This window comes from Tachyglossus aculeatus, chromosome X1 (genome assembly GCF_015852505.1).
Source record: "Tachyglossus aculeatus isolate mTacAcu1 chromosome X1, mTacAcu1.pri, whole genome shotgun sequence".
In the NCBI taxonomy this organism is placed as follows: domain Eukaryota; kingdom Metazoa; phylum Chordata; class Mammalia; order Monotremata; family Tachyglossidae; genus Tachyglossus; species Tachyglossus aculeatus.
In genome coordinates, this window is record NC_052101.1 from 32,605,309 (window position 1) to 32,627,015 (window position 21,707).

General features: G+C 46.9%; 1 protein-coding gene across 1 annotated transcript; it reads right to left on the reverse strand.

Moving 5' to 3' along the window:
- Positions 1 to 3,965: 3,965 nt before the first annotated feature.
- NIPAL4 (NIPA like domain containing 4) lies at positions 3,966 to 20,496 on the reverse strand. Its single transcript, XM_038739859.1, has 6 exons — positions 20,426 to 20,496; positions 13,552 to 13,791; positions 12,371 to 12,427; positions 8,841 to 8,931; positions 7,578 to 7,738; positions 3,966 to 6,094 (listed from the first exon to the last, which is right to left on the reverse strand). Exons 1-6 carry the CDS (start codon positions 20,460 to 20,462, stop codon positions 5,469 to 5,471), a joined length of 1,212 nt encoding a protein of 403 aa, XP_038595787.1. The 5' UTR covers positions 20,463 to 20,496; the 3' UTR covers positions 3,966 to 5,468.
- Positions 20,497 to 21,707: the final 1,211 nt, after the last annotated feature.

Here is a 21,707-nt window from a genome sequence, read left to right on the forward strand (position 1 = left end):
GAGGAGTTGATTATAATACTTTGTTGCGCTTTGGAGTTGAAAACCATCAACGGGGAACTGGGCTAATCAGTTTTTGGGTTTTTTTCCCAATGAGATTAAGTACTCCAGAGTGGCCCTGGTGGCTCAGAACACTGTCAGCTTGTCATTGGTTGTTTGGATGTAGAAGACAGAACTGGAGGATGAAAAAAGTACACACTGGCATCAAAGCTCCCAGGACTGGGCACAGACACCACTGGTCTGTGACTCCAAAATCACTGGCCACCCTTCCATTGTACAAATGGAAGGAGGGCACCGAGTAATTGGTTTGCCCTGTGCACATTTGTTCAAAAATTGAGATTGTAAATGGATCTGGCTTTTTCCAAATTATACCACCATTCATGGCACTGAAGCTCCCCCAGTTATCATTTTCCCATGGGCCACATTTGAGTTGGCTACATTTAGAGGCTTGGAAATTTTGTAGCTATTCCTACCTCTTAAAAGTTATAGTTCTTGTTGCCCGAATAGACCATTAACCTGACCCAATAAAGGCCTCTCGCATTCTTATGTTCTCAGATTGCAACTTTAGAAAAAGAAAATGAGAACTTTCTCACTGTTATTCTCCCCTCACCCAGATGGCATCTTACAACCAAAGTAACAGCTGAAGCTGTTGAGAACTTGAAAGACATGAATACTTGAGACCTCCAGTCTCTGATTCCTAAAGCACTATTTTTAATCCCCAAAAAAGCCCCATATTTCCACGGGCCTGGGAGTCAGAGGGCCTGGGTTTTAATCCTATCTATGTCGCTTGTATGTGAGACTTTGGGCAAGTCTCTTAGCTTCTCTGTGCCCAGGTTCTCTCATCTGCAAAGTGGGGATTTGATGCCTGTCCGGCCTCCTACTTAGATTGTGAATCCCATATGGGACCTGATGATCTTGAATCTACTCCAGCGTTTAGTTCAGTGCTGGGCATATAGTAAGTGCATAACAAATACCACAATTATTATTTTTATGAGAAACTTGGTGCAGTTGAGGTATATGCACTTATGTGCATGGCCAGTAGAGGGGGCTGCTTCTCCACAGAATTCAGTTAATAATAATTTTTTTAAAATGGCATTTATTAAGCGCTTACTATGTGCAAAGCACTGTTCTAAGCGCTGGGGAGGATACAAGTTGATCAGGTTGTCCCCCTGGGGGCTCACAGTCTTAACCCCCATTTTACAGATGAGGTAACTGAGGCACAGAGAAGTTAAATGACTTGCCCACAGCCACACAGCTGACAAGCGGCGAAGCAGGGATTTGAACCCATGACCTCTGACTCCAAAGCCCGTGCTCTTTCCACTGAGCCACGCTGCTTCTCTTGCACCTTGTAGCACCTGGCCTCATAATAATAATAATAATAGCATTTGTTAACCACATACTATGTGCGAAGCACTGTTCTAAGCGCTGGAGAGGATACACGGTGATCACGTTGTCCCACGTAGGGCTCACAGTCTTAATCCCCATTTTACAGATGAGGAAACGGAGGCTCAGAGAAGTTAAGTGACTTGCCCAAGGTCACACAGCGGATGTGGGGGAGGTAACACAAGGTTTTTCATCAAGCAGGAGAGGGAGACCGGACTCACCAGAAAGTAGAACCTCCTTCAGCTCAGGTCTGGTACTCCAACACAGGGGAGTTCACAATTGGGCATCATCTTGAAGGGGGTAAAGATTAAAACAAAAGAAATCAAATTTACTGCTATTTAAAGCCATGTTATATCTACACCTCGGAATGCTAAATGCAGTTAATTAATTGAGGGTGGTATTTGTTAAGCGCTTACTGTTAAGCGCTGGGGTAGATACAAGATAATTGGGTTGGACAAAGCCCCATCCCACATAGGGCTTACAGTCTTAACCTCCATTTTACAGATGATGAAACCGAGGCCCAGAGAAGTTAAGTGACTTGCCCAAGGTCATTCAGCAGAGAAGTGGCAGAGCCAAGATTAGAACCCATGGTCTTCTGACTCCCAGAACCAAGGAGCAGCGTGGCTCAGTGAAAACAACCCGGGCTTTGGAGTCCGAGGTCATAGGTTCAAATCCCGGCTCCGCCACATGTCTGCTGTGTGACCTTGGGCAAGTCACTTCACTTCTCGGAGCCTCAGTTATCTCATCTGTAAAATGGGGATGAGGACTGTGAGCCTTTTAGACTGTGAGCCCACTGTTGGGTAGGGACTGTATATGTTGCCAACTTGTACTTCCCAAGTGCTTAGTACAGTGCTCTGCACACAATAAGCGCTCAATAAATACGATTGATGATGATGTAACCACTATGCCCTGCTGCTTCTCTAACAGGCAGTTCATTCATTCAATCGTATTTATTGAGCATTTACTGTGTGCAGAGCACTGCACTAAGTGATTGGAGTTCTGCTCTGCCTGTCAGAAAGGGAGTAAAATAGTTGGAAAAAGTGCTGTTATGCAACGAAGCTCATAAGAAGGTTGGAATAGCTTCTCTGTCCAAGGAGAGACTGAACAATATTAGAATTCTTTGGCCTGAAAGAAGGAAGACAAAGGGGACACAATGGAAATTTCTAAAACGTTTGAAGGTTGTGAGCAATGAACATAGAGTTGTTGCTCACCAAATCTCACAAAAACAGGATTAAGGCCACTTTTTGAAGACAAAGTGGCAATTTCAAGACAATGCCAAGTAGACACTTTCTCAGAGAGCTAAGGGTGTGAAAGTTGAAGATGTATAGGCAGAAACCATCAGGAGACTCAAGAAGAATTTGGATAAAATCATAGATGACAGTGATTAGGATATAAAGGGAAAAAAAGAATGTTAGATGGTACCTCTAAGGCCATTAGACAGATGTCTAGGAAGGCATCCATCACAGTGCTCCTCAAGCATCCAAATGCTACTCCTGGAGACTGATTACTGGGCTGGAGGGACATCCCCAGTTGAATGCAACGGGGCTTTAACAATGTGCGGAATTGGGCTATACTAGGCTTCCTGCTCCTCTAGCCACAATACCTTACTGATCTTTGTTTCTGTCTTTGTGTTTAGTGTTTTATCTTTCCTTACATATCTGTCTCCAGTCCCCTCTCCCAATTTGTATTTTTCTATTGTGAACCACCTGGACAGGGACCTTGAATAATTACCACCTGTGTGTTCTTTCCTAGAGCTTAGTACAGTGCTCTGCACACAATAAGCACCTAATAAATACTATTATAGACCTTTCATAAGCCAGAACCTGGAGGAGCTTGAAACAAGAGGGGAGACATTTCTCCCCTTCCCCCAAAATTGGAACTGCGGGCTGGCTGGGTGGCCACAGCCAGCCTGCTCTGCTCACTGACAGGAAATGAGGCTGCCAAGATAGTGGTTCAATTATGGTTCGGCCCCCACTCAGTAGACTACAGGAGGTCCGGGCTGTGGCAGGTTCCAGCCTGTTCTCAGCTCTACCCCAGCCATAAATTGTGTAAGCTCCTGGGCTTCCCCAGCTCAGTCCAGGATGAGGGTTTCTGAGTCTCTGCTCCACCCCTTAAATTAAAATTGGGCACCAGAGCAAGTACGGAATAACAAGAGGCGGAGCTAGCAGAAGAAACTCGGCTTCCAGAGAGGTTGTTGTACTTGCCTCAAAGGGTGATTTGCAGTAGCAGCTTTGAAACAAATCCTGCTCCTACACTCTTTTCACCTGCTTAAAGGACTTCCTCTGGGCAAAAACCAGAAAGTCAGGATTTTAGACTTGGTTTGAAAGACTGAAATTTCCCAAGCAGCAGAGAGGAAATCTACTTTCTTCCCCAATCTCGAAGATATCTAAGGACTTACCGACAAGCCATGCAAACTATGCGTACCAAACCCTTTTAAGACGCTTCAAATTCACTCTTTCTCGCAGGGATCCAGGGCTGCCCATCTCCAGGTCCAAGAATCAGGTATTTTATGCCTGTCTAGCCAGAGATGTAATCTACATTTCTTAGGAGTGGGGAGTGGAGGGCCTGTTCCCACTGAGGCCTGGATAGTTTTAGAGAGCAGAGGAGGGAGGAGAATATGAACTCACGGCCTTAGTCACCTGGCTCTTTTATTGGTAACAGTCAGACTTGGAATGGGCTGTTTGATGGACTGCAGAATGGGCGTCCAGGCTCACTGAACATCATGGTACTGGATAAGAACTTCCCTCATATTCACTTTCACCCACCTGAGATATCATCTCAGAGTTCCCAGGAAATCTGCCTCCTTCCCTCAGTCCTTGTTCCCACAGCTGGACAAGAGGTGGGGTTCCCCCCCCAAATTCCCGTTCCTTGAAACACACCAGCATCCAGGCTGGAATTCCAGCCTCAGCAGGTATCCTCAAAGCAACCGAATCTGGGAGTCCCCAGAAGACCAGGCCAAAACAGTGCCAGTTGTCTAGCCATACATAGGAGGCAGGCTCTGGGTAGGGAGCTCAATTTGACCAACTATTGCCAGTGGGCCAGGGTGCACCCAGCCAAACCTCAGCCCTCACCCCCACAGGGCCAGCCAGACAAAAGACACGCTTTCACTGAACCAGGAAGGGAACCAGTCCAGAACTCACTCTGGACTACAAATCACACACCGACATTCTCAGGATCGGTCAGACATCGGAACAAACAGCATCCGCCAGCATCTGAAAATGCTTTTCCTATTAGCTGACCAAGAAAGTGGTGGGGAGAGATTTGTTTGGTTTTTAAAGAGGAAAAAAGGAAACAATACACACACTGCCAGATTCAGATCAGATGTAAAAACATTTTTCAACCATAGCAGCCTGGAACAGCTGCCTTCCTCTTTCTAGTGAGATGAGGCGAGGCCTTACGATTCAAGAGCGGAGAACTGCCCTGTGGCAGAGGGATTCTGTGAAAAGCCTTTTGTTGGTGTTCTAAATCCCTGTCTGCCCGCCTCGGTCCTCTGGTGACTGGCACCTCAAAATGCCTAGAGAGAGACAGACAAGCTGATGTCCAACAACGATGAAGCTGTAATCCGAGGGTTTTTTCCTGAGACAATGGGAGTCATTCACAGTGAGAAATCGTGCAGAGGTTCTGAGAGTGTGCTACAGGGAGATGGAAGCTCTTCCCCGAACTCCCAGAGTCCAGCGCACTTCTGTCCTGCGATGGCTTGCAGGCTTAAATTAGGTTTAGCGGACAGACCCCCTGCTGGAATGCTTCTTGGGATGGCAGGGAGTCAGCTACATTCAAAGGGTCAAATTCTGTCCTTGGGGTTCAGATTGAGTGCATTGTTTAGAACTGAGGTCTACCTGAAGGTCTTCATTTCCAGGAGGTCATTGTCTGGACGTCTTTCTCCAGGAGATGCCATTTTAGCTGGCTGGGATTTAGAAGACATGAGTGTGCTCCCCACCCACACAGAAGGACATCACACACACACACAGCTGGATCAGGAATTGAAAACAAATAAAAAAAATAATTGTTGGATGTACCCATGCCGCTACGTGGTTAGTATCGACCAGGGTGGTCCTGTGGGGTTCGCCCTCAGGGCTCCAGTTCTAGTTTTAGCCACTGACGATAAATACTTTGGGTTTCTCTTCAGGCAAAGGGATAGGCATTTCCATATTGTCCACCAGGATGCCTTTGTCTTCCAGTTTGATCACAGTGGGTTCTAGGGTTGGTGGAGGGGTTGGGTCGGAGTGGGTGTGGGGCAGGTTGGACCAGTTGATACTGAGGTCTTTGAAAGCATGGAGTAGGAAGACCCCAAGGATGATGGTCACGAAGCCAGACATGGTGCCCACGATGTCCACCGCAGTCATGGTGGTCCACTCCTTGAAGAGTATGATGGAGGAGGTGATGACCACGGTGGTGAAGAACACATAGTAAATGGGGAACACCAGGGAGGTGTTGAAGACGTCCAAGGCCCGGTTGAGGAAATTAACCTGAGTGCTGAGGGAAGCTGCCAAGATGAGGACAAGGATGTAGCTGAGGGGATGCTGTAGGACAGGCTGGTGCTGGAAGAAACCCTTGATGGCAATCCCCATGCCTTTGACTGAAGACACGGAAAAGGCCCCGATCCCAGAGCAGATGATGATGTAAATGAGGATGTTCTTCTGCCCATAGCGCGGGGCGATAAAAAAGATGAGGATGAGGCAGGTCACCAGGATGACAACTGCAAAGACGATGTAGCCTTGAAAAGGGGAGAAAGCACAAAAAAAGGGCCTGAGTATCAATTTGACCTGATCTGGTGAAAATGCACACAGCATGCTACTAGGCAAGACAACTATAAGCAGGAAGAAATCTTTTCAATATCTTTGCCAGCAAGTGCCAGCCCTCAAGGAGAGTTTGTGTGGCTTGACTTCTGCAGGGTCACACCTCAGACAATGAAAGTTTTCTCTTCTTCCAATCTACAGCACATGCCGCTGCATGGATCATCTTGCTGAAGCGTCTCTCAGCACCTATCTCTCCACTCCTTAAAGCTCTCTGATGGCTCCTTGTGTTCCTTGTGTTCCTTGCTTGTGTTCCAGCAAGCAAAATCTCCCCACAGGTGGCTCCCAGGCTCTCCACCTCAAACTCACCCCACCTTTCTGCCACTTGTTTGCTGCGAGACCTTGGGCAAGTTGCTTAACTTCAATGTGCCTTAGTTACCTCATCCATAAAATAGGGATTGAGACTGTGAGCCCTATGTGGGACAGAAACTGTGTCCATCCCGATAATCTTGTATCTAACCCAGCACTTAGTACAATGTTTGGCACTTAGTAAGGGCTTAATAAGAGCCACAATTAATTAAATATGCTGTCTTCACCCACTACTTCCCAAACTGCTCTCTTTGTCCCTCCCAAGCTAACCTTCTAACTGAACCTCGCTTGATTCTCCTGCCTCTATCCTCTTTCCCATATCTTACAACTCCCTCCCTATGTCAGGCAGAGAGATATTAAAGCCCTTTTGAAAGCTCATCTCCTCCAACACTCCTCTAATTTGTTTCCATTTCCCCAAAACACATAAACCTATTAGCGTACTAACATTTGTGTATTTACTTATAAGTTAGTACATCCTCAGCACTCCTCATAATCAATCTCAGCACTCCTGTATTATTGTTATGCATTCAATTATTTTTATTACTCTGTTGGTAAATGCTTTTGTGTCTGCCCTCCCCCATTCCAATATAAACTCCTTATGGGCAAGGAGTGTATCTCACCTTTTCACACTCCAAGCACTTTTACTACTATTACTACTACTACTACTACTACTACCACCACCATCACCACCACCATCATGACCACCCCAACTACCTCAGAATTTTGATTTTAGTTTCTTTGACCAGCGGACATCCCTCTCCCATTATGTCTCAATTTCTATTCCAAAGTTGTCTACCTGTAGCATGGAACAATTTCCTGCTTACCATTTCCTTAGCATCTTATCAATCTCAAGGCCTACCTCCTCCAAGAATCCTTTCCCCAGTTAACTCCTTGCATTCTCCAACCCCCTGCAAGCTCCTAATAATGTATGTCCCTGCACATGTCTGTTTGTCTTGCCTTCCCTGGTAGGTTGAAAGCATAGTTGGGCAGAGGGCAGATAAAATGTCTACTCTCTACTGGACTCCCAAGCATCTGAAGCCCGTGCTAAAGTGCTCAATAAACACTCTGGCCTCTCCCAGTTCCTGAGGTCCTCACCTGTGTCCTTCAGCTTGGAAACCATTTCATTTAAGGTCGTGACCGTCTCCTCCTCAGGGGCATGGATTACCATCACGGTGCTTCCTGCTACACAGATGGCACAGCCCAGCTTCCCCAGCAGGTTGAGTCCCTCGCCCAGGAAATAGGAGGACAGGATGGCACTGTGGAGGGGGAAAGCAGGTCAATGCATATGAACTTCTCCTGAGTGTCTGTCTAGGATATGGGAGCTCTAAGGGGCAAAACTGAGCCGTAGTAGGAAAACTATGCCAGGAGAGACCTTCTCTCCTAGATAGAGGCTGTTTGGGGCCATGAGTACAGCTTTGGATAGGGCAAGTCCCCTCTAAACCTAGCTGTAACACATGCTGGGTGATGACAATGAGCAGGGCCTACTCCAGAGTAGGGCCCACGAGGGCGAGCCCTGGGCAGTGATGGGTGGAAGGAGTAGTCACACACTTGAATAACCAGCACCTGGTCAATTACATCTCAGCCACCCCTTATGACAGGGGCTGTCTGATGTCCTACTCTCTGAGGCCTGGGGCTGTTTAAAGTCCCATCAAGAGGTGTAGCAAGTCAAAAGCACCATGTTGGTCTGAGGGGCAGGAAAGATTTAAGAGTGGAACTTCCATGCTGGAAATTTCCTTCTCTTTCCCCACCTCCCCATGCCCCAGGAAGAATCAGGCCTTGCATAACCGTAACCCCTCAACCAGCCCCCCTTCCCTGTCCTGGGAGTGCTCTTAAAAGTAATTATTGCTTTCTTCCTCTTAGTTCAACTGAAAATATCCAGGGAGGAAGGAGGCCTGGTGGATTTTTCTGTCTTTTTAGACAGCTTCATTAAAGCCATGGGACCATTTCCTAGCTGACTTTCCTGAATAGCACACTCCAACTGAATCAGCTTCACAACTTACGGGTGGAGGCACCCATCTTTTCATTGAGTTTAATATTATGGGAGAGGGAGAAAGACTCTTGCACACAAAATGCCAGCCAAGTGAGCAGGGAGCCTTGTGCCAAAGAAGCATTTCCAAATGAGCATATCCTCAAATCTGCATGCCAAAGGAAGCAACTCATGAAGCCTGGGGCAAGCTGAAGAACATCTCTGGCCCTCCCCAATGACTGGACCCGACAAGCAGCCGAGATGAACAGTGGACTGTTTTATGATGGGGAGCAGGGCCCCAGTTTTGTCTCTGCTGGGCAAGGTATTTTCAGCCCTGCTCAGAGAGCACAATTGCAATCACAAAAGCATGGCAGAAGAGAAGCATTAGTAACCTTATGAGCACACTTAGGGCTCCCAGGGGAGTGACGACCGTCGCGGGAGCAAACACATAGGCACCGAAGTTTGCAGCTTCTCCTGCAGCCACTGAGGGGAAAAAGGAAAAGTTAATGCTGGTCCTGGTGTTTTGATTGTGATTTTCTGTATCAATCAGGAGAACCCCTTACCACCCAGCAGGAGGGGTTGAAAATAAAATTAAATTTCTGCTACACTGCCAGTAATGAAAAGGTATGGCACAGAGGTTGCAAAGAGAGGTGGGCACAGGAGGCTGCCAAAGGAAGGGCTCCAATTGTCCCCACAGATTTTTGGGCTGGGCTGAGGGATGTGTCCTGGAAGCAGGACAAGGAACTGGGGTACAGCCCAGGGCCTTGGGAGGAGTAAAATGGGAGAGTTCCAAAGAGACAGCAGACAGCAGAGGCTGGGGGAGGGGTGGGGTGGCACAGTTCCTCCCTGGCCCAAGCCTATATGGTCACCCCCACTTAGCGTAGCTTGGTGGGAAGAGCAGGGACTTGGGAGTCGGAGGATGTGGGTTCTACTCCCTGCTCCGCCACTTATCTGCTGTGTGACCTCAGGCAAGCCGCTTAACTTCTCTGTGCCCTCAGTTACCTCATCTGGAAAACGGGGATGAAAACTGTGAGCCCCACATGGGACAACCTGATTCCCTTGTATCTACCCAGGCACTCAGAACAGGGCTTGATGCACCATCAGTGCTTACCAAACACCATTATTATTAAGCACTTAGTACAGTGCTCTGCACACAGAAAGCACTCAATAAAAGCAACTGAAAGAATGCATAAAGCCACTACCACCGCTCCTGCCTCCCAGAAGCATCCATTCCAGATCCTTTCCTTTCACTGGAGCTGAAGGCTTAATCTGGCTTGGTTCCAACACCATCAGGCCAAAGTCCAAATACCTTTTGGAGAAACTCTGGGATCTAGGAGGCATGGTCTATTCATTCAATGGTATTTATTGAGTGCTTACTGTGTGCAGAGCACTGTATGAAGTGCTTGGGAGAGTACAATAAAACAATAAACAGACACATTCCCTGCCTTCAATGAGCTTACATTCTAGAGGGTATTAATCCCCATTTTGCAGTTGAGGGAACTGAGGCACAAAGGTGGCTTTTAGCACTGGGTCAGTGAAGCCTCTGTCCCTACCCCTGAAGAGCCCCCAGTCCCTAATTGATCCTTAACAAGTTCACCTTGAGCCTGGGGCAGGGACCTGTTTTCCCATCTGCCACAAGTTGCCCCCAGTGTGGGGATTCACCCACCAAACGGCATTTGCTTGTGCCAAAGGCAGTGGTAACTCCGTGGCTTGCTCTTACAAAAGCCCCCAGCACTGCTTCTCCTGGCTTGACCATTCCTCTTGGCTCTGGAGTGCTGGATGGAGAGGCCCATTCCACAACACTATTGCTGTCTGTTCCCTGGCCAGAACAGTTCAGGTCTGACACCCACGAGGCCTGATGGGAATGGGGCTACCCCGCCTCCACCTGAGTTGCAATTGCCCCAGAATAGTTGCTTCCACTTTTTATTTCCAGGGACTCCAACATTCAGTCTTAAAATCCCAAAGATGAGACAAGAGCCTAGGTAGCTGCACATTTAAGATCTCACTGTCAGGAGAACCATATTCCAAAATGAAGGCTAGTGAGATGATAGAGCAGTCAATCAATTGATGGTTTTTTTTTGAACACTTACTACGTGCAGGGCACTGTACTAAGCACCTGGGAGAGTACAACAGAATTAGCAGACACATTGCCTGCCCAATACGAGTTTACAGTCTAGAGAAATATGTATATACACTCTATATTATTTTATCTAGTTGCTAGTGAAGATGTTTGGTGAGTGTTCTTGGAATTTAGGGTGCTGAATTTTCTCTTCTCACCAGGAAGTAGTGAGCTTGTCTAGTGTTTAGAGGTTGGATCATTTTCTAATTAGACCATACAGAAAATGAATCTGCATAAGAAAACCTGGGGCTAAACCAATTTCAAACAGAGAGCACTGCTTTCTAAATCCAACCTGGGAGATCTAGTTCTGATGTCTAGTGGGCGGGCAGGGAGTAGGGAAGACAGGATTATCCTGAAGATTGTGTTAAGCAAGATTGCTCCATGGGCAAGGCAGGTCCAATGTATTGCCTGTCCTTTGAAAGGAAGACTGCTGAGTGGTCACCCAGACACAGGGTTCTTGCTAGTAGCTTCAGGTCTGCACTAGGAGAAGCAACAACCTCCCTATCATTTGCAGTAAGAAATCAGAACCAATCAATCATATTTACTGAGCACTTACAGAGCATTATAATAAGCACTTGGGAGAGTACAATATAACAGACACATCCCTGCCCACAAGAAGGGACATAGGGAAAAACTCCCTTGCAATGCTTCACTCGATGCAACATAAGGTCTAAATTCTGTCTCTCCCAAAGCAGCCACTGAACTGTGAACTGAAACTGGGCCCCCTAGATGGGAAAACAGACCGTAAGCTAATTGTGGGCAGGGAACATGCCTACCAACTCTGTTGCCTTGTACTCTCTCCTAAGCAGTTATTACAGTGTGCTGCATGGAGTAAGTGCTCAATAAACACCTTTGATTAATTAAAGACACATTGAGGCATAGAGTTGCCCAATGTGGTGTGGCAGCAGACAGCTGTAAGACACCTGCAGGAGTCCCAGTCAATTCTGGGGCTGCTTTCCTAGAGAAGAGGCCTTGGGAAGATCAGGAGGACAAGAGGGAGATTCTAAAACCACAGCAGTTTTTTTTTATGGTACCTCGATGGAACTAACTGCTGACTTGGTTTGGCTCAAAAACCTCTGTTACAAATAGCCCTGGTAAGTACCTCCTGTGGCTCTCCCAAGCCAGTCAGTCAGTCAATTGTATTTATTAAGTACTTACTGGGCACAGAGCACTGTACTAAGCACTTAGGAGAGTACAATAAACAGACACATTCCCTGCCCACAATGAGGGGGAGACAGACATTAATATAAATAAATAAGCCTCATTCTCTCTCACCAGACCGATCCCAGCCAGAGCCAAGAGAGTGGTACTTCCTCCTCTTTCCTTTCCCTGCCTTCCTTTGGGTCGCTCAGCGGTAAGGGAAAGCGCAGGGAGGAGGAAAGTGGTGGTACAGCTGCTGGGTGCTGTGGCAGGGTCATCATCAATAGCATTTATTGAGCGCTTACTGTGTGCAGAGCACTGTACTAAGCGCCTGAAAGCAACTGCTGCTGCAAACCTTCCCAGCCTTCTCAAACTATAGGACTCTATAGAAAGACTGAAAAACACTCCAGTGCCTGGAACCCCGCTGAGTCTAATTTCCTCTGGCTTGAAAATCCAGACACTTGAGGTTGTGGAGACTAAAGTGTCCAACTAGATAAAGGTGCTGAATGAAAACTAATTCCTGGGGCTGCATACAATCCCACAGAGCTAAACCTGCCATACAAATAGGGGGAAATCTAGCTCATTTTTGATTGAATAAATTGGGGTTGAATTTGCCCCCAACCATGGTCAGCAACTAAGATGTGCATGTGAGTCTCTACTTACTAGTGAGGAGTCCAGCCCACCACATGCTGTCCTTGAGGTAGCCGTATCCTCCATCAACTAGAAAAGGAGAGGGGAGAAAGGTTAGGTTGATCCAAAACCCACAATGGCAGCTACTGGGAAGGCTGGCATGGGGCATCTGGGGAGAAAACTAATGTAGCATGGAAAGAGGATAGCAGCTTCTCCAGAACAAGGAACCACTTGGAAAGGCTGGTGTCCAGTGCGGGTGGACTGGAAAGGCAATCCGGGAAAAATATAGACTATTCGGTCCCACTGGAGAGATTTTGACTCTAAAGATGGATGAGCACTGGAACAAAGAGACTGGGACTTGTCGAGAGAGTTTATCCAAGAGAAAATGTTTGTGTGATTCCAGACACATCCCCTGTGTAGTCCCAGTCTGTATGGCCTCAGATTACTGGAGGAGTTGGGAGTCTGAGGTAACAAGTTCTTGGAGATCCACTATCATTCCCACTGAGAGAAGTCCCTGAAGGCAGACGTCAAGCTGTAGCTCCACACACCTCTTGAAGTCAAAGGGCAGTGCCCAGAAAACCCGCATTTTTGTGTCTGTCCACCAGCCATTCCATACACCATCATCAAATGGTTCACCAAGACTGGCTCACTCACCATCCCAAACTAGCCCCCAGTACAGTATTTCTAAGGTGGAGGATTAACAATAAAAAGCTGTGACCTCTGGCAGTGGTGGCCAATGAGGCTGGGGATGGGAAAGTCCAAGTGGCTACTCCCATGTAAGCATGCTCATGCCCCACAGTCCCAGTGTCTTATGTCTCACGACACACAGACTTCTAAAGATGATATTATTAGACTTCAGAGTCAAAGGTTTTACCTCTCTTCCTCTATGAGGAAGGCCAGTTCTCTACCTGCAAGAAGCAGCATGGTTTAGTGGACAACAGTAAAGGACTGGGAAACAAGAGATCTGGGTTCTAATTCTGGCTTTGCTTTACCTCGGTCTACTTATCTGTAAAATGGAGATTAAATATGTGTTCTCCCTCTCCCTTTGACATATGGGACAGGGACTCTGCCTGATCTGACTGTACTATACCTATTATTACCATTATTATTATTATTACTCCCCAAACACCCCAGTCTCAAGAGAATCAGGCTCAATGCCCGACATTTTCTGTTGCCCTTTCCTCTCCATCCTCCATCTTAGCAAAGCCTCCTACCGGCCCTGGTGGCCCCCTTAGCCACCAGTCGCAACAGCCCCTTCTTCTTGAGGATGACGCTGCTGCCAATAAGGAAGCTGGAGAAGACAGCCAATCCCAGTCCGATGAAAAAGTCATAATTCCTTTTGGCCTTCTCCTGCCAGTTGCTCGAGGTGGCATTGTCGGAGGCTTCTAGACCCAGCTCCCCGATGATCTGGCACAGGACCTGCTGGGAGGAGCAGTGCAAGGTGAGCAGGGAACCTGCAGGGAAGTACAGAGAGAAGACAAAGGGAGAGTGAATTACTTTACACAACCCGGGGCAAGACATGCACTCCTGTCTGTATTCTGCTTTCTTGGCTCTGATCTTTAGTTCTTGTGGATTTAATGCACCTTTGACCTCCCAGTCTCAGCTCTCTTGGCTGGAAAATTGGCAAGAAGCTGAGCATTTTCTTGAGGGGTTGGTTGGCTGCAGTATCTTGGGTCCAATCTAAGGCATCTCAAGACCCCAAACACGGCACCCCCTTCGCCCCGTTCCCTGAGCTCTGAGGAGGGAAAACAAATCGAGACACTAATGAAGCCGCAAGTCATTTTCTTATAAGAAAGAATTCATTTTCAACTTAGAAGAGAGACGCTTCAATGATCAGGTTGCATTGATCCAAGTTCAGCTTTTAAATTAGCTGATGGCTGCTTATCAGGAATAAAAACAATACAAAAAAGCCTTGCGATGGAGGAAAGCCTGCAGAAAGGGGCAAAGATCCAATTCATTCATTTGCAATCACAATCTTTAAGTTGTAGTAGTAAAAGTGGTAGTAGCAGCAGCAGCAGTAGTAGCAGCAGCAGCAGTAGTAGTAGCAGTGGGTGTTGATTGTGTGCAAAGCAGTTGTACTTATCTCTATGGAAGAGTACATAGGCAGGAATTAGACAAAGACCTCATAGCTGAAGAGGTTTACATCTTTTGGTGGCTTTGTTTTCAGAGTGGAGTTGGTTAGGTTGAAGCAGCTGGCATTCCTCCCAGGTGTAGGGATAGCAGAAGCGATTTCAAGCTGGTTATGAGCCCCTGAGGACCAGGGATCCTAGGTTGTTTGGACTTTAATACATTCAACTGTCAAACTCCAATCACCATTCAGAATGGGCAAACAGCTTAATTTTCACACTGGTTATATGCAGAGGGATCTGTCTTCCAGGCCTCATTCCCAGGCCTTGATCACTTTTATAAAAAAATGAGGATGGGATGGCAAGAGAAGCAGCGTGACTTGGTGGAAAGAGCCCTGGGTTCAAATCTCGACTCCGCCACTGGTCAGCTATGTGACTTTGGGTAAGTCACTTAACTTCTCTGTGCCTCAGTTATCTCATCTGTAAAATGGGGATTAAGACTGTGAGCCCCACGTGGGACAACCTGATCACCCTCAGCTTCAAGGCTCTCCATCACCTCGTCCCTCCTACCTCACCTCCCTTCTCTCCTTCTCCAGCCCAGCCCGCACCCTCCGCTCCTCCGCCACTAATCTCCTCACCGTTAGGCCTCGTTCTTGCCTGTCCCGCCGTCGACCCCCGGCCCACGTCATCCCCCTGGCCTGGAATGTCCTCCCTCCGCACATCCGCCAAGCTAGCTCTCTTCCTCCCTTCAAGGCCCTACTGAGAGCTCACCTCCTCCAGGAGGCCTTCCCAGACTGAGCCCTCTCCTTCCTGTCCCCCTCCACCCCCTCCCCATCTCCCCCGCCTTACCTCCTTCCTCTCCCCACAGCACCTGTATATATGTATATATGTTTGTACGTATTTATTACTCTATTTATTTATTTATTTTATTTGTACATGTTTATTCTATTTATTTTATTTTGTTAATATGTTTTGTTTTGTTCTCTGTCTCCCCCTTCTAGACTGTGAGCCCACTGTTGGGTAGGGACCATCTCTATATGTTGCCAAATTGTACTTCCCAAGCATTTAGTACAGTGCTCTGCACACAGTAAGTGCTAAATACGATTGAATGAATGAATGAATCACCTTGTAACCTCCCCAGCACTTAGAACAGTGCTTTGCACATAGTAAGCGCTTAATAAATGGCATTATTATTATTTATCCACCTGACTTCTCTCAGGTAAGTCTCTGCGATGCTTAATGTGTATCAGGAGAGATACTGAGGCCCTGAAAGATGGCACTTCTCCCATTACCGGCAGGGACTCTTCCGAGGAGGAGGGTTTGAAGAGTAGAAGCTCCTCAATTTCTGGCCCAGCATGACTCCCCTCACAGCTCCATCGCCTCATCCCCATCCCTCTTAGCAAGAAAGACCCTAGACCTCTTCCGACAGGTACCAAAGCACCAGTACAGTTCTGAGACTGAATCTTTGCAAGCCTAACACTGCTCTCAGGCCAGGTCTTTGGCTCATTGAGACAAATGACTTGCTAGTTTTGATCTGGCCTTAGAGTCACTTACATTCCCTAGACTGTCAGCTCCCTGTGGGCAGGGATCCTGCTTAACCAACTCTATTGTATTGTAGTTCTGTGCTCAGAACCCAGTAAGCACTCAATAAATATCATTGAGAATCCTGATGAATTCATTATGCCTGCTCTCCAGCTCTGGTCACCAGACCTACAGCCCCAGATAATTCAGTGAATTTGTCTTAAGCATCGAGAAGTGCTTCTCCCTCAAGTTGCAAAGAGGGACCCGAGGCCATAAACAACAGTCATAACATTTAGTGAAGACAAATGAGACGAGACGCATCAGAGAGAAAGATAGTAAAGGTTTTCTTCACTGGAGCAGGTAAGCATGCAGTGAGTTAGGATTCCACAAATTCTGCAGGGTTGTGTCACACACCCACTACAATGTTACATGGTCTGTGAATTTTCCCCCAAATACTACTTCTATTGAGTTAAATGAAAAAAAAAAGCTAAAGCCATTGCCAAAAACATATTGTCCTATATTCCCTACCCCTAAAGACTGGTCTGGTTATGGCCCAGTTTTCTGGTCTGGATTAGACTCCAGTGTGGGTCTGAGGAGATGTTGGGCTCTCAGACTGAATTGGACCCAGACCTACCTTTCCAATAAACACCAGAGCCCCATACCAGAGGATGAGGCTGGATTAGACCTTCAGAGTTAAGGCAGACCTTTGAGGTAAAGTTCACTGGGACATTTGTCTCAAGGTAGGGGGAAACCTCACAGCAGAGTTGGGAGATGTGGCAAGTGTGAAGTTTGCCAAAAAACCACAGTTCTGACATCCCTGTTAAGTACTTGTAATTTAAGGGCAGGGGATATATCTACCTCCCTTTGGACTCTCCCAAGCACTTAGTATAGTGCTCAGCCACACAGTAACTGCTCAATACACGCCCTTGTTTGAATGATTGACAAGTTCTACTACTCCTAAGGAATTATTCCACGGCATTTGTAAGCTGTATGTGTGCACCTCTGAATAGCATCAGAGAGCACCATCAAGAAGCATTTATATTATAGTGAATGTTCACCCCACTGTCCTTGAATATAGACTTGGCATGAACAGGAACCAGGGCTCATTGAAAACTTCCTTGTTAAAACACAAGGTTTGCTCCATTCAGTGTGGTGGTCAAAAGACCAGTGTGGTTGGGACTGGATTTTGTTTGCCAATTCTTTGGTATCATGTTTTACTGATCCTCTGTCCTACCCACATTCCCCTTTCTTGAAGTAGACTCCCTATTCCTCCCAAGCTGCTGGGAACTTGTTTGGTTTGCTGAAGGGCAGAGGCAGAGGTCTGGGGAGTCAGAGTTTCATACAAACCCAGGTCCAGGGGTGGGGCACTTAGGCTTCAGTTTTACTGAGGGGAAGGAATTCAGGGTGATGAGGCATGACACTGACCTGAGTGAACAGAACCTTTCCTCCGAATGTCTCATAATGGAAGTGCAACTCCTAAGTCCCCTTCTCTCTAGTGACTAAGCATTTACACTCTTTTTGAATTAAACCTTTTTAAAAAGCATACTCTAAAGCTAGTAATATATGTATATATGTTTGTACATATTTATTACTCTATTTATTTATTTATTTTACTTGTACATATCTATTCTATTTATTTTATTTTGTTAGTATGTTTGGTTTTGTTCTCTGTCTCCCCCTTTTAGACTGTGAGCCCACTGTTGGGTAGGGACTGTCTCTATATGTTGCCAACTTGTACTTCCCAAGTGCTTAGTACAGTGCTTTGCACACAGTAAGCGCTCAATAAATACGATTGACTGATTGATTGATTTACATTTATTGAGCAGCCACTGAGGGCATTGCTCTGTACTAAGAGCCAGAAGAGAAGCCTGCCAGGAAGAAAATCTTACTATCCACCTGATTTCCAGGCCCCATCAGAACGGCTCTGCCTTGCTCACTCTTATTTCACCAGCTCACCCATCCTAGCCAGTTTACATCTGAGTCACCCCATCTCGGTCTTCGAGAAAGGCACCAAGGGAGGGGATTAAGAGCAATTTAGGGAAACAGATCCAGCAGCAAACTGACCACTCTTGGAACAATCATACACCATCTTTACCTGGCCAGATTTCTTACAGAGCAAAAAGGTCTCATGGAAACACCAGTTCCTGTGGTCACCTTTTGACTGGAGGCGATCGAGTACGAATGTGGGTGTTGTGTCCACCGAGCTGCTGTTCCTTTACAACAGATCGTAAAAGTCCAGTCTAACAGGTTAGCATGGTTCCTTCCCATGGGATAAAAAGACAAAACTAAAATCCTGATTAGTATTAGTCTCTTGTACCCTAAATAATAATTCCTTGAATTGACACAGCACAATTGAGGCAAACTCTTCAACTGCATCAAGAGAAGGAGGCATGTGTAGTGGAAAAGTGCAGGGCCGGAAGCGGGAAGACCTGGGTTAAATCTGAGCTCTGCTATCATCCTGCTGTGTGACTCTGGGCAAGTCACTTAACCTCTCTGAACCTGTTTCCTCATCTGCAAATTTGGGGGAATAACACCCTGCCGCATAGAGTTGTCGTGAGAGCAAAAATGAAACTGTGAGCCCACTGTTGGGTAGGGACCGTCTCTATGTGTTGCCAACTTGGACTTCCCAAGCGCTTAGTACAGTGCTCTGCACACAGTAAGTGCTCAATAAATATGATCGAATGAATGAATGAAATAAGTATTGTAAGAGAGCTTTGAGAATAAGAGTGCTGAACAAACCCAAGGTATTATTATTATTATTACAGGTGGCGTTATAAGGTCCTGTGAACTAGATATATCTCAGGTTTTGGGTAGAAGAGAGAAAGAGAGAGGAGAAGAGAGGGAGGTGAGCCCACTGTTGGGTAGGGACCGTCTCTATATGTTGCCAACTTGTACTACCCAAGCGCTTAGTACAGTGCTTTGCACACAGCACTCAATAAATATGATAGATTGATTGATTGAAGGGAGAGAGAGAGAGAGAGAGAGAGAGAGAGAGAGAGAGAGAGAAAGAGAGAGGAGAGACCGGGGGATAAATTATCCTAGAGCAACGTAGTCCTTTCCCAAGGTAGGACTCCAGCTTCAGATCCTGTGAACTAGATATATCTCAGGTTTTGGGGTAGAAGAGAGAAAAAGAGAAAGAGAGAGGAGAAGAGAGGGAGGTGAGCCCACTGTTGGGTAGGGACCGTCTCTATATGTTGCCAACTTGTACTTCCCAAGCGCTTAGTACAGTGCTCTGCACACAGTAAGCGCTCAATAAATACGATTGATTGAAGGGAGAGAGAGAGAGAAAGAGAGAGGAGAGGCCAGGGGGTAAACTGTCCTAGAGAAACGTAGTCCTTTCCCAAGGTAGGGATGACTCCAGCTTCAGATCCCTTCTCTTTCCCTCGGTTCCTTACAGTAAGCGCTCAATAAATACGATCGATTGATTGATTGAAGGGAGAGAGAGAGAGAGAGAGAGAGAGAGAGAGAGAGAGAGAGAGAGAGAGAGAGAGAAGAGGCGGGGGGGGGGGGCGGGTAATTTGTCCTAGAGAAACGTAGTCCTTTCCCAAGGTAGGGATGAGTCCAGCTTCAGATCCCTTCTCTTTCCCTCGGTTCCTTACAGTAAGCGCTCAATAAATACGATCGATTGATTGATTTAAGGGAGAGGGAGAGAGATAGAGAGAGAGGAGAGGCGGGGGGGGGGGGTAAATTGTCCTAGAGAAACGTAGTCGTTTCCCAGGGTAGGGATGACTCCAGCTTCAGATCCCATCTCTTTCCCTCTGTTCCTTACCGTCAGCGCTCAGTAAATACGATCGATTGATTGATGAGAAAAAGAGAGAGAGAGAGAGAGAGAGAGAGAGAGAGAGAGAGAGAGAGAGAGAGAGAGAGAGAGAGAGAGAGAGAGAGAGAGAGAGAGAGAGGGGAGAGGCCGGGGGGGGGGGGGGGGGGGTAAATGTCCTAGAGAAACGTAGTCGTTTCCCAAGGTAGGGATGACTCCAGCTTCAGATCCCTTCTCTTTCCCTCGGTTCCTTACCGTAAGCGCTCAATAAATACGATCGATTGACTGATTGAAGGGAGAGGGAGAGAGAGAGAGAGAGAGAGAGAGAGAGAGAGAGAGAGAGAGAGAGAGAGAGGGAGAGAGAGGGAGAGAGAGAGAGAGAGAGAGAGAGAGAGAGAGAGAGAGAGAGAGAGAGAGAGAGAGAGAGAGAGAGAGGAGAGGACGGGGGGTAAACTGTCCTAGAGAAACGTAGTTCTTTCCCAAGGTAGGGATGAGTCCAGCTTCAGATCCCTTCTGTTCCCCTCGGTTCCCTCCAGTTCCTTAAGATGCTCCCGGACTCTTCCGTTCCCCAACATCCCCGTGTCTCCCCCAAATGGGCTCCTTAGAGGGGAGAAAAGTCCCCCTCCCTCCCCCCACCTGCAGAGCGAGAGAGAAGGTGGAAGGGGGCAACCGGGGCCAACTGGCGGCCAACCCCCTGGGCCTCCCCTCCGGCCCCCCCCCCCCCGACCCCCCCGCGGTCCCCACCGTTGCCACAGCTACTGTTGCTCCCCGACGGCTCCATGGGGCGGCCGGGCGCGCTCCGGGGGCCCCCGGCGGGGCGGCCGCTCCTCCCCGGCGACGGCCAACGCGGGGCGGGCACGGGACCGGGACAAGGGACGGGACACGGGACACGGGACACGGGACACGGGACACGGGACGGCTCCCGGATCCTCCCGGAGAGAGGGTGAGGCCGCCGAAAGCGCGAGCGCGCGCGCGGGGGCGGGGGCGGGACGGGGGCCAAGAAGCGGCCTCCCCCGCTCCTTGGGAAACCAACTTTCTTGCCCCAGGGACAATCCCTAGTCTTCTCTTATATCAATCAATCAATCAATCATTCAATCGTATTTATTGAGCGCTGACTGTGTGCAGAGCACTGGACTAAGCGCTTGGGAAGTCCAAGTTGGCAACATATACAGTCCCTACCCAACAGCGGGCTCACAGTCTAGAAGGGGGAGACAAAGAAAACAAAACATATTAACAAAATAAAATAAAAGTGTGTGTGCGTGCATATATACATATATATATATATACACATATATGTATATATACACACTTTTATATATACACACTTATGTATGTGAGCCCACTGTTGGGTAGGGACTGTCTCTATATGTTGCCAATTTGTACTTCCCAAGCTCTTAGTACAGTGCTCTGCACATAGTAAGCGCTCAATAAATACGATTGATGATGATGATATGTATACACACACATATATATACACGTATATATGCATACACACTTATATATATATATACACTTACACACACACACACACACACACACACACACACACAGAAACTTTCTTGCCCGAGGGACAATCCCTAGTCTTCTCTTATAGTATATGTGTGTGTGCATGTATATATATACACGTATATATGCATACACACTTATATACACACACACACACACACATATATATATATATAAACTTTCTTGCCCGAGAAACAATCCCTAGTCTTCTCTTATAGTATATGTGTGTGTGTGTGTATATATATATTATAAGAGAAGCATAAGATATACACTTTGGATATATACTTAAATATGCAAGTATGGTATAAGTAAAATAATAATAATAGCATTTGTTATATATATATGTTATAAGAGAAGTATAAGATATATACCTTGGATATATACTTATATATGTAAGTGTAGTATAAGTATGATAATAATAATAGCATTTGTTTTATATATATAGTATAAGAGAAGTACAAGATATATACCTTGGATCTATACCTAAATATGTAAGTATAGTATAAGTGAAATAATAATA

Excerpts from the sequence above, each read along its gene's own strand:
- NIPAL4 (XM_038739859.1), bottom strand. The coding sequence starts at position 20,462 with ATGGAGCCGTCGGGGAGCAACAGTAGCTGTGGCAACG. Across the intron at positions 12,428-13,551 it reads TAAGGGGGCCACCAGGGCCG|TTGATGGAGGATACGGCTAC; the intron begins GTAGGAGGCTTT and ends CTCCTTTTCTAG. Across the intron at positions 6,095-7,577 it reads TTCCAAGCTGAAGGACACAG|GCTACATCGTCTTTGCAGTT; the intron begins GTGAGGACCTCA and ends CCCCTTTTCAAG.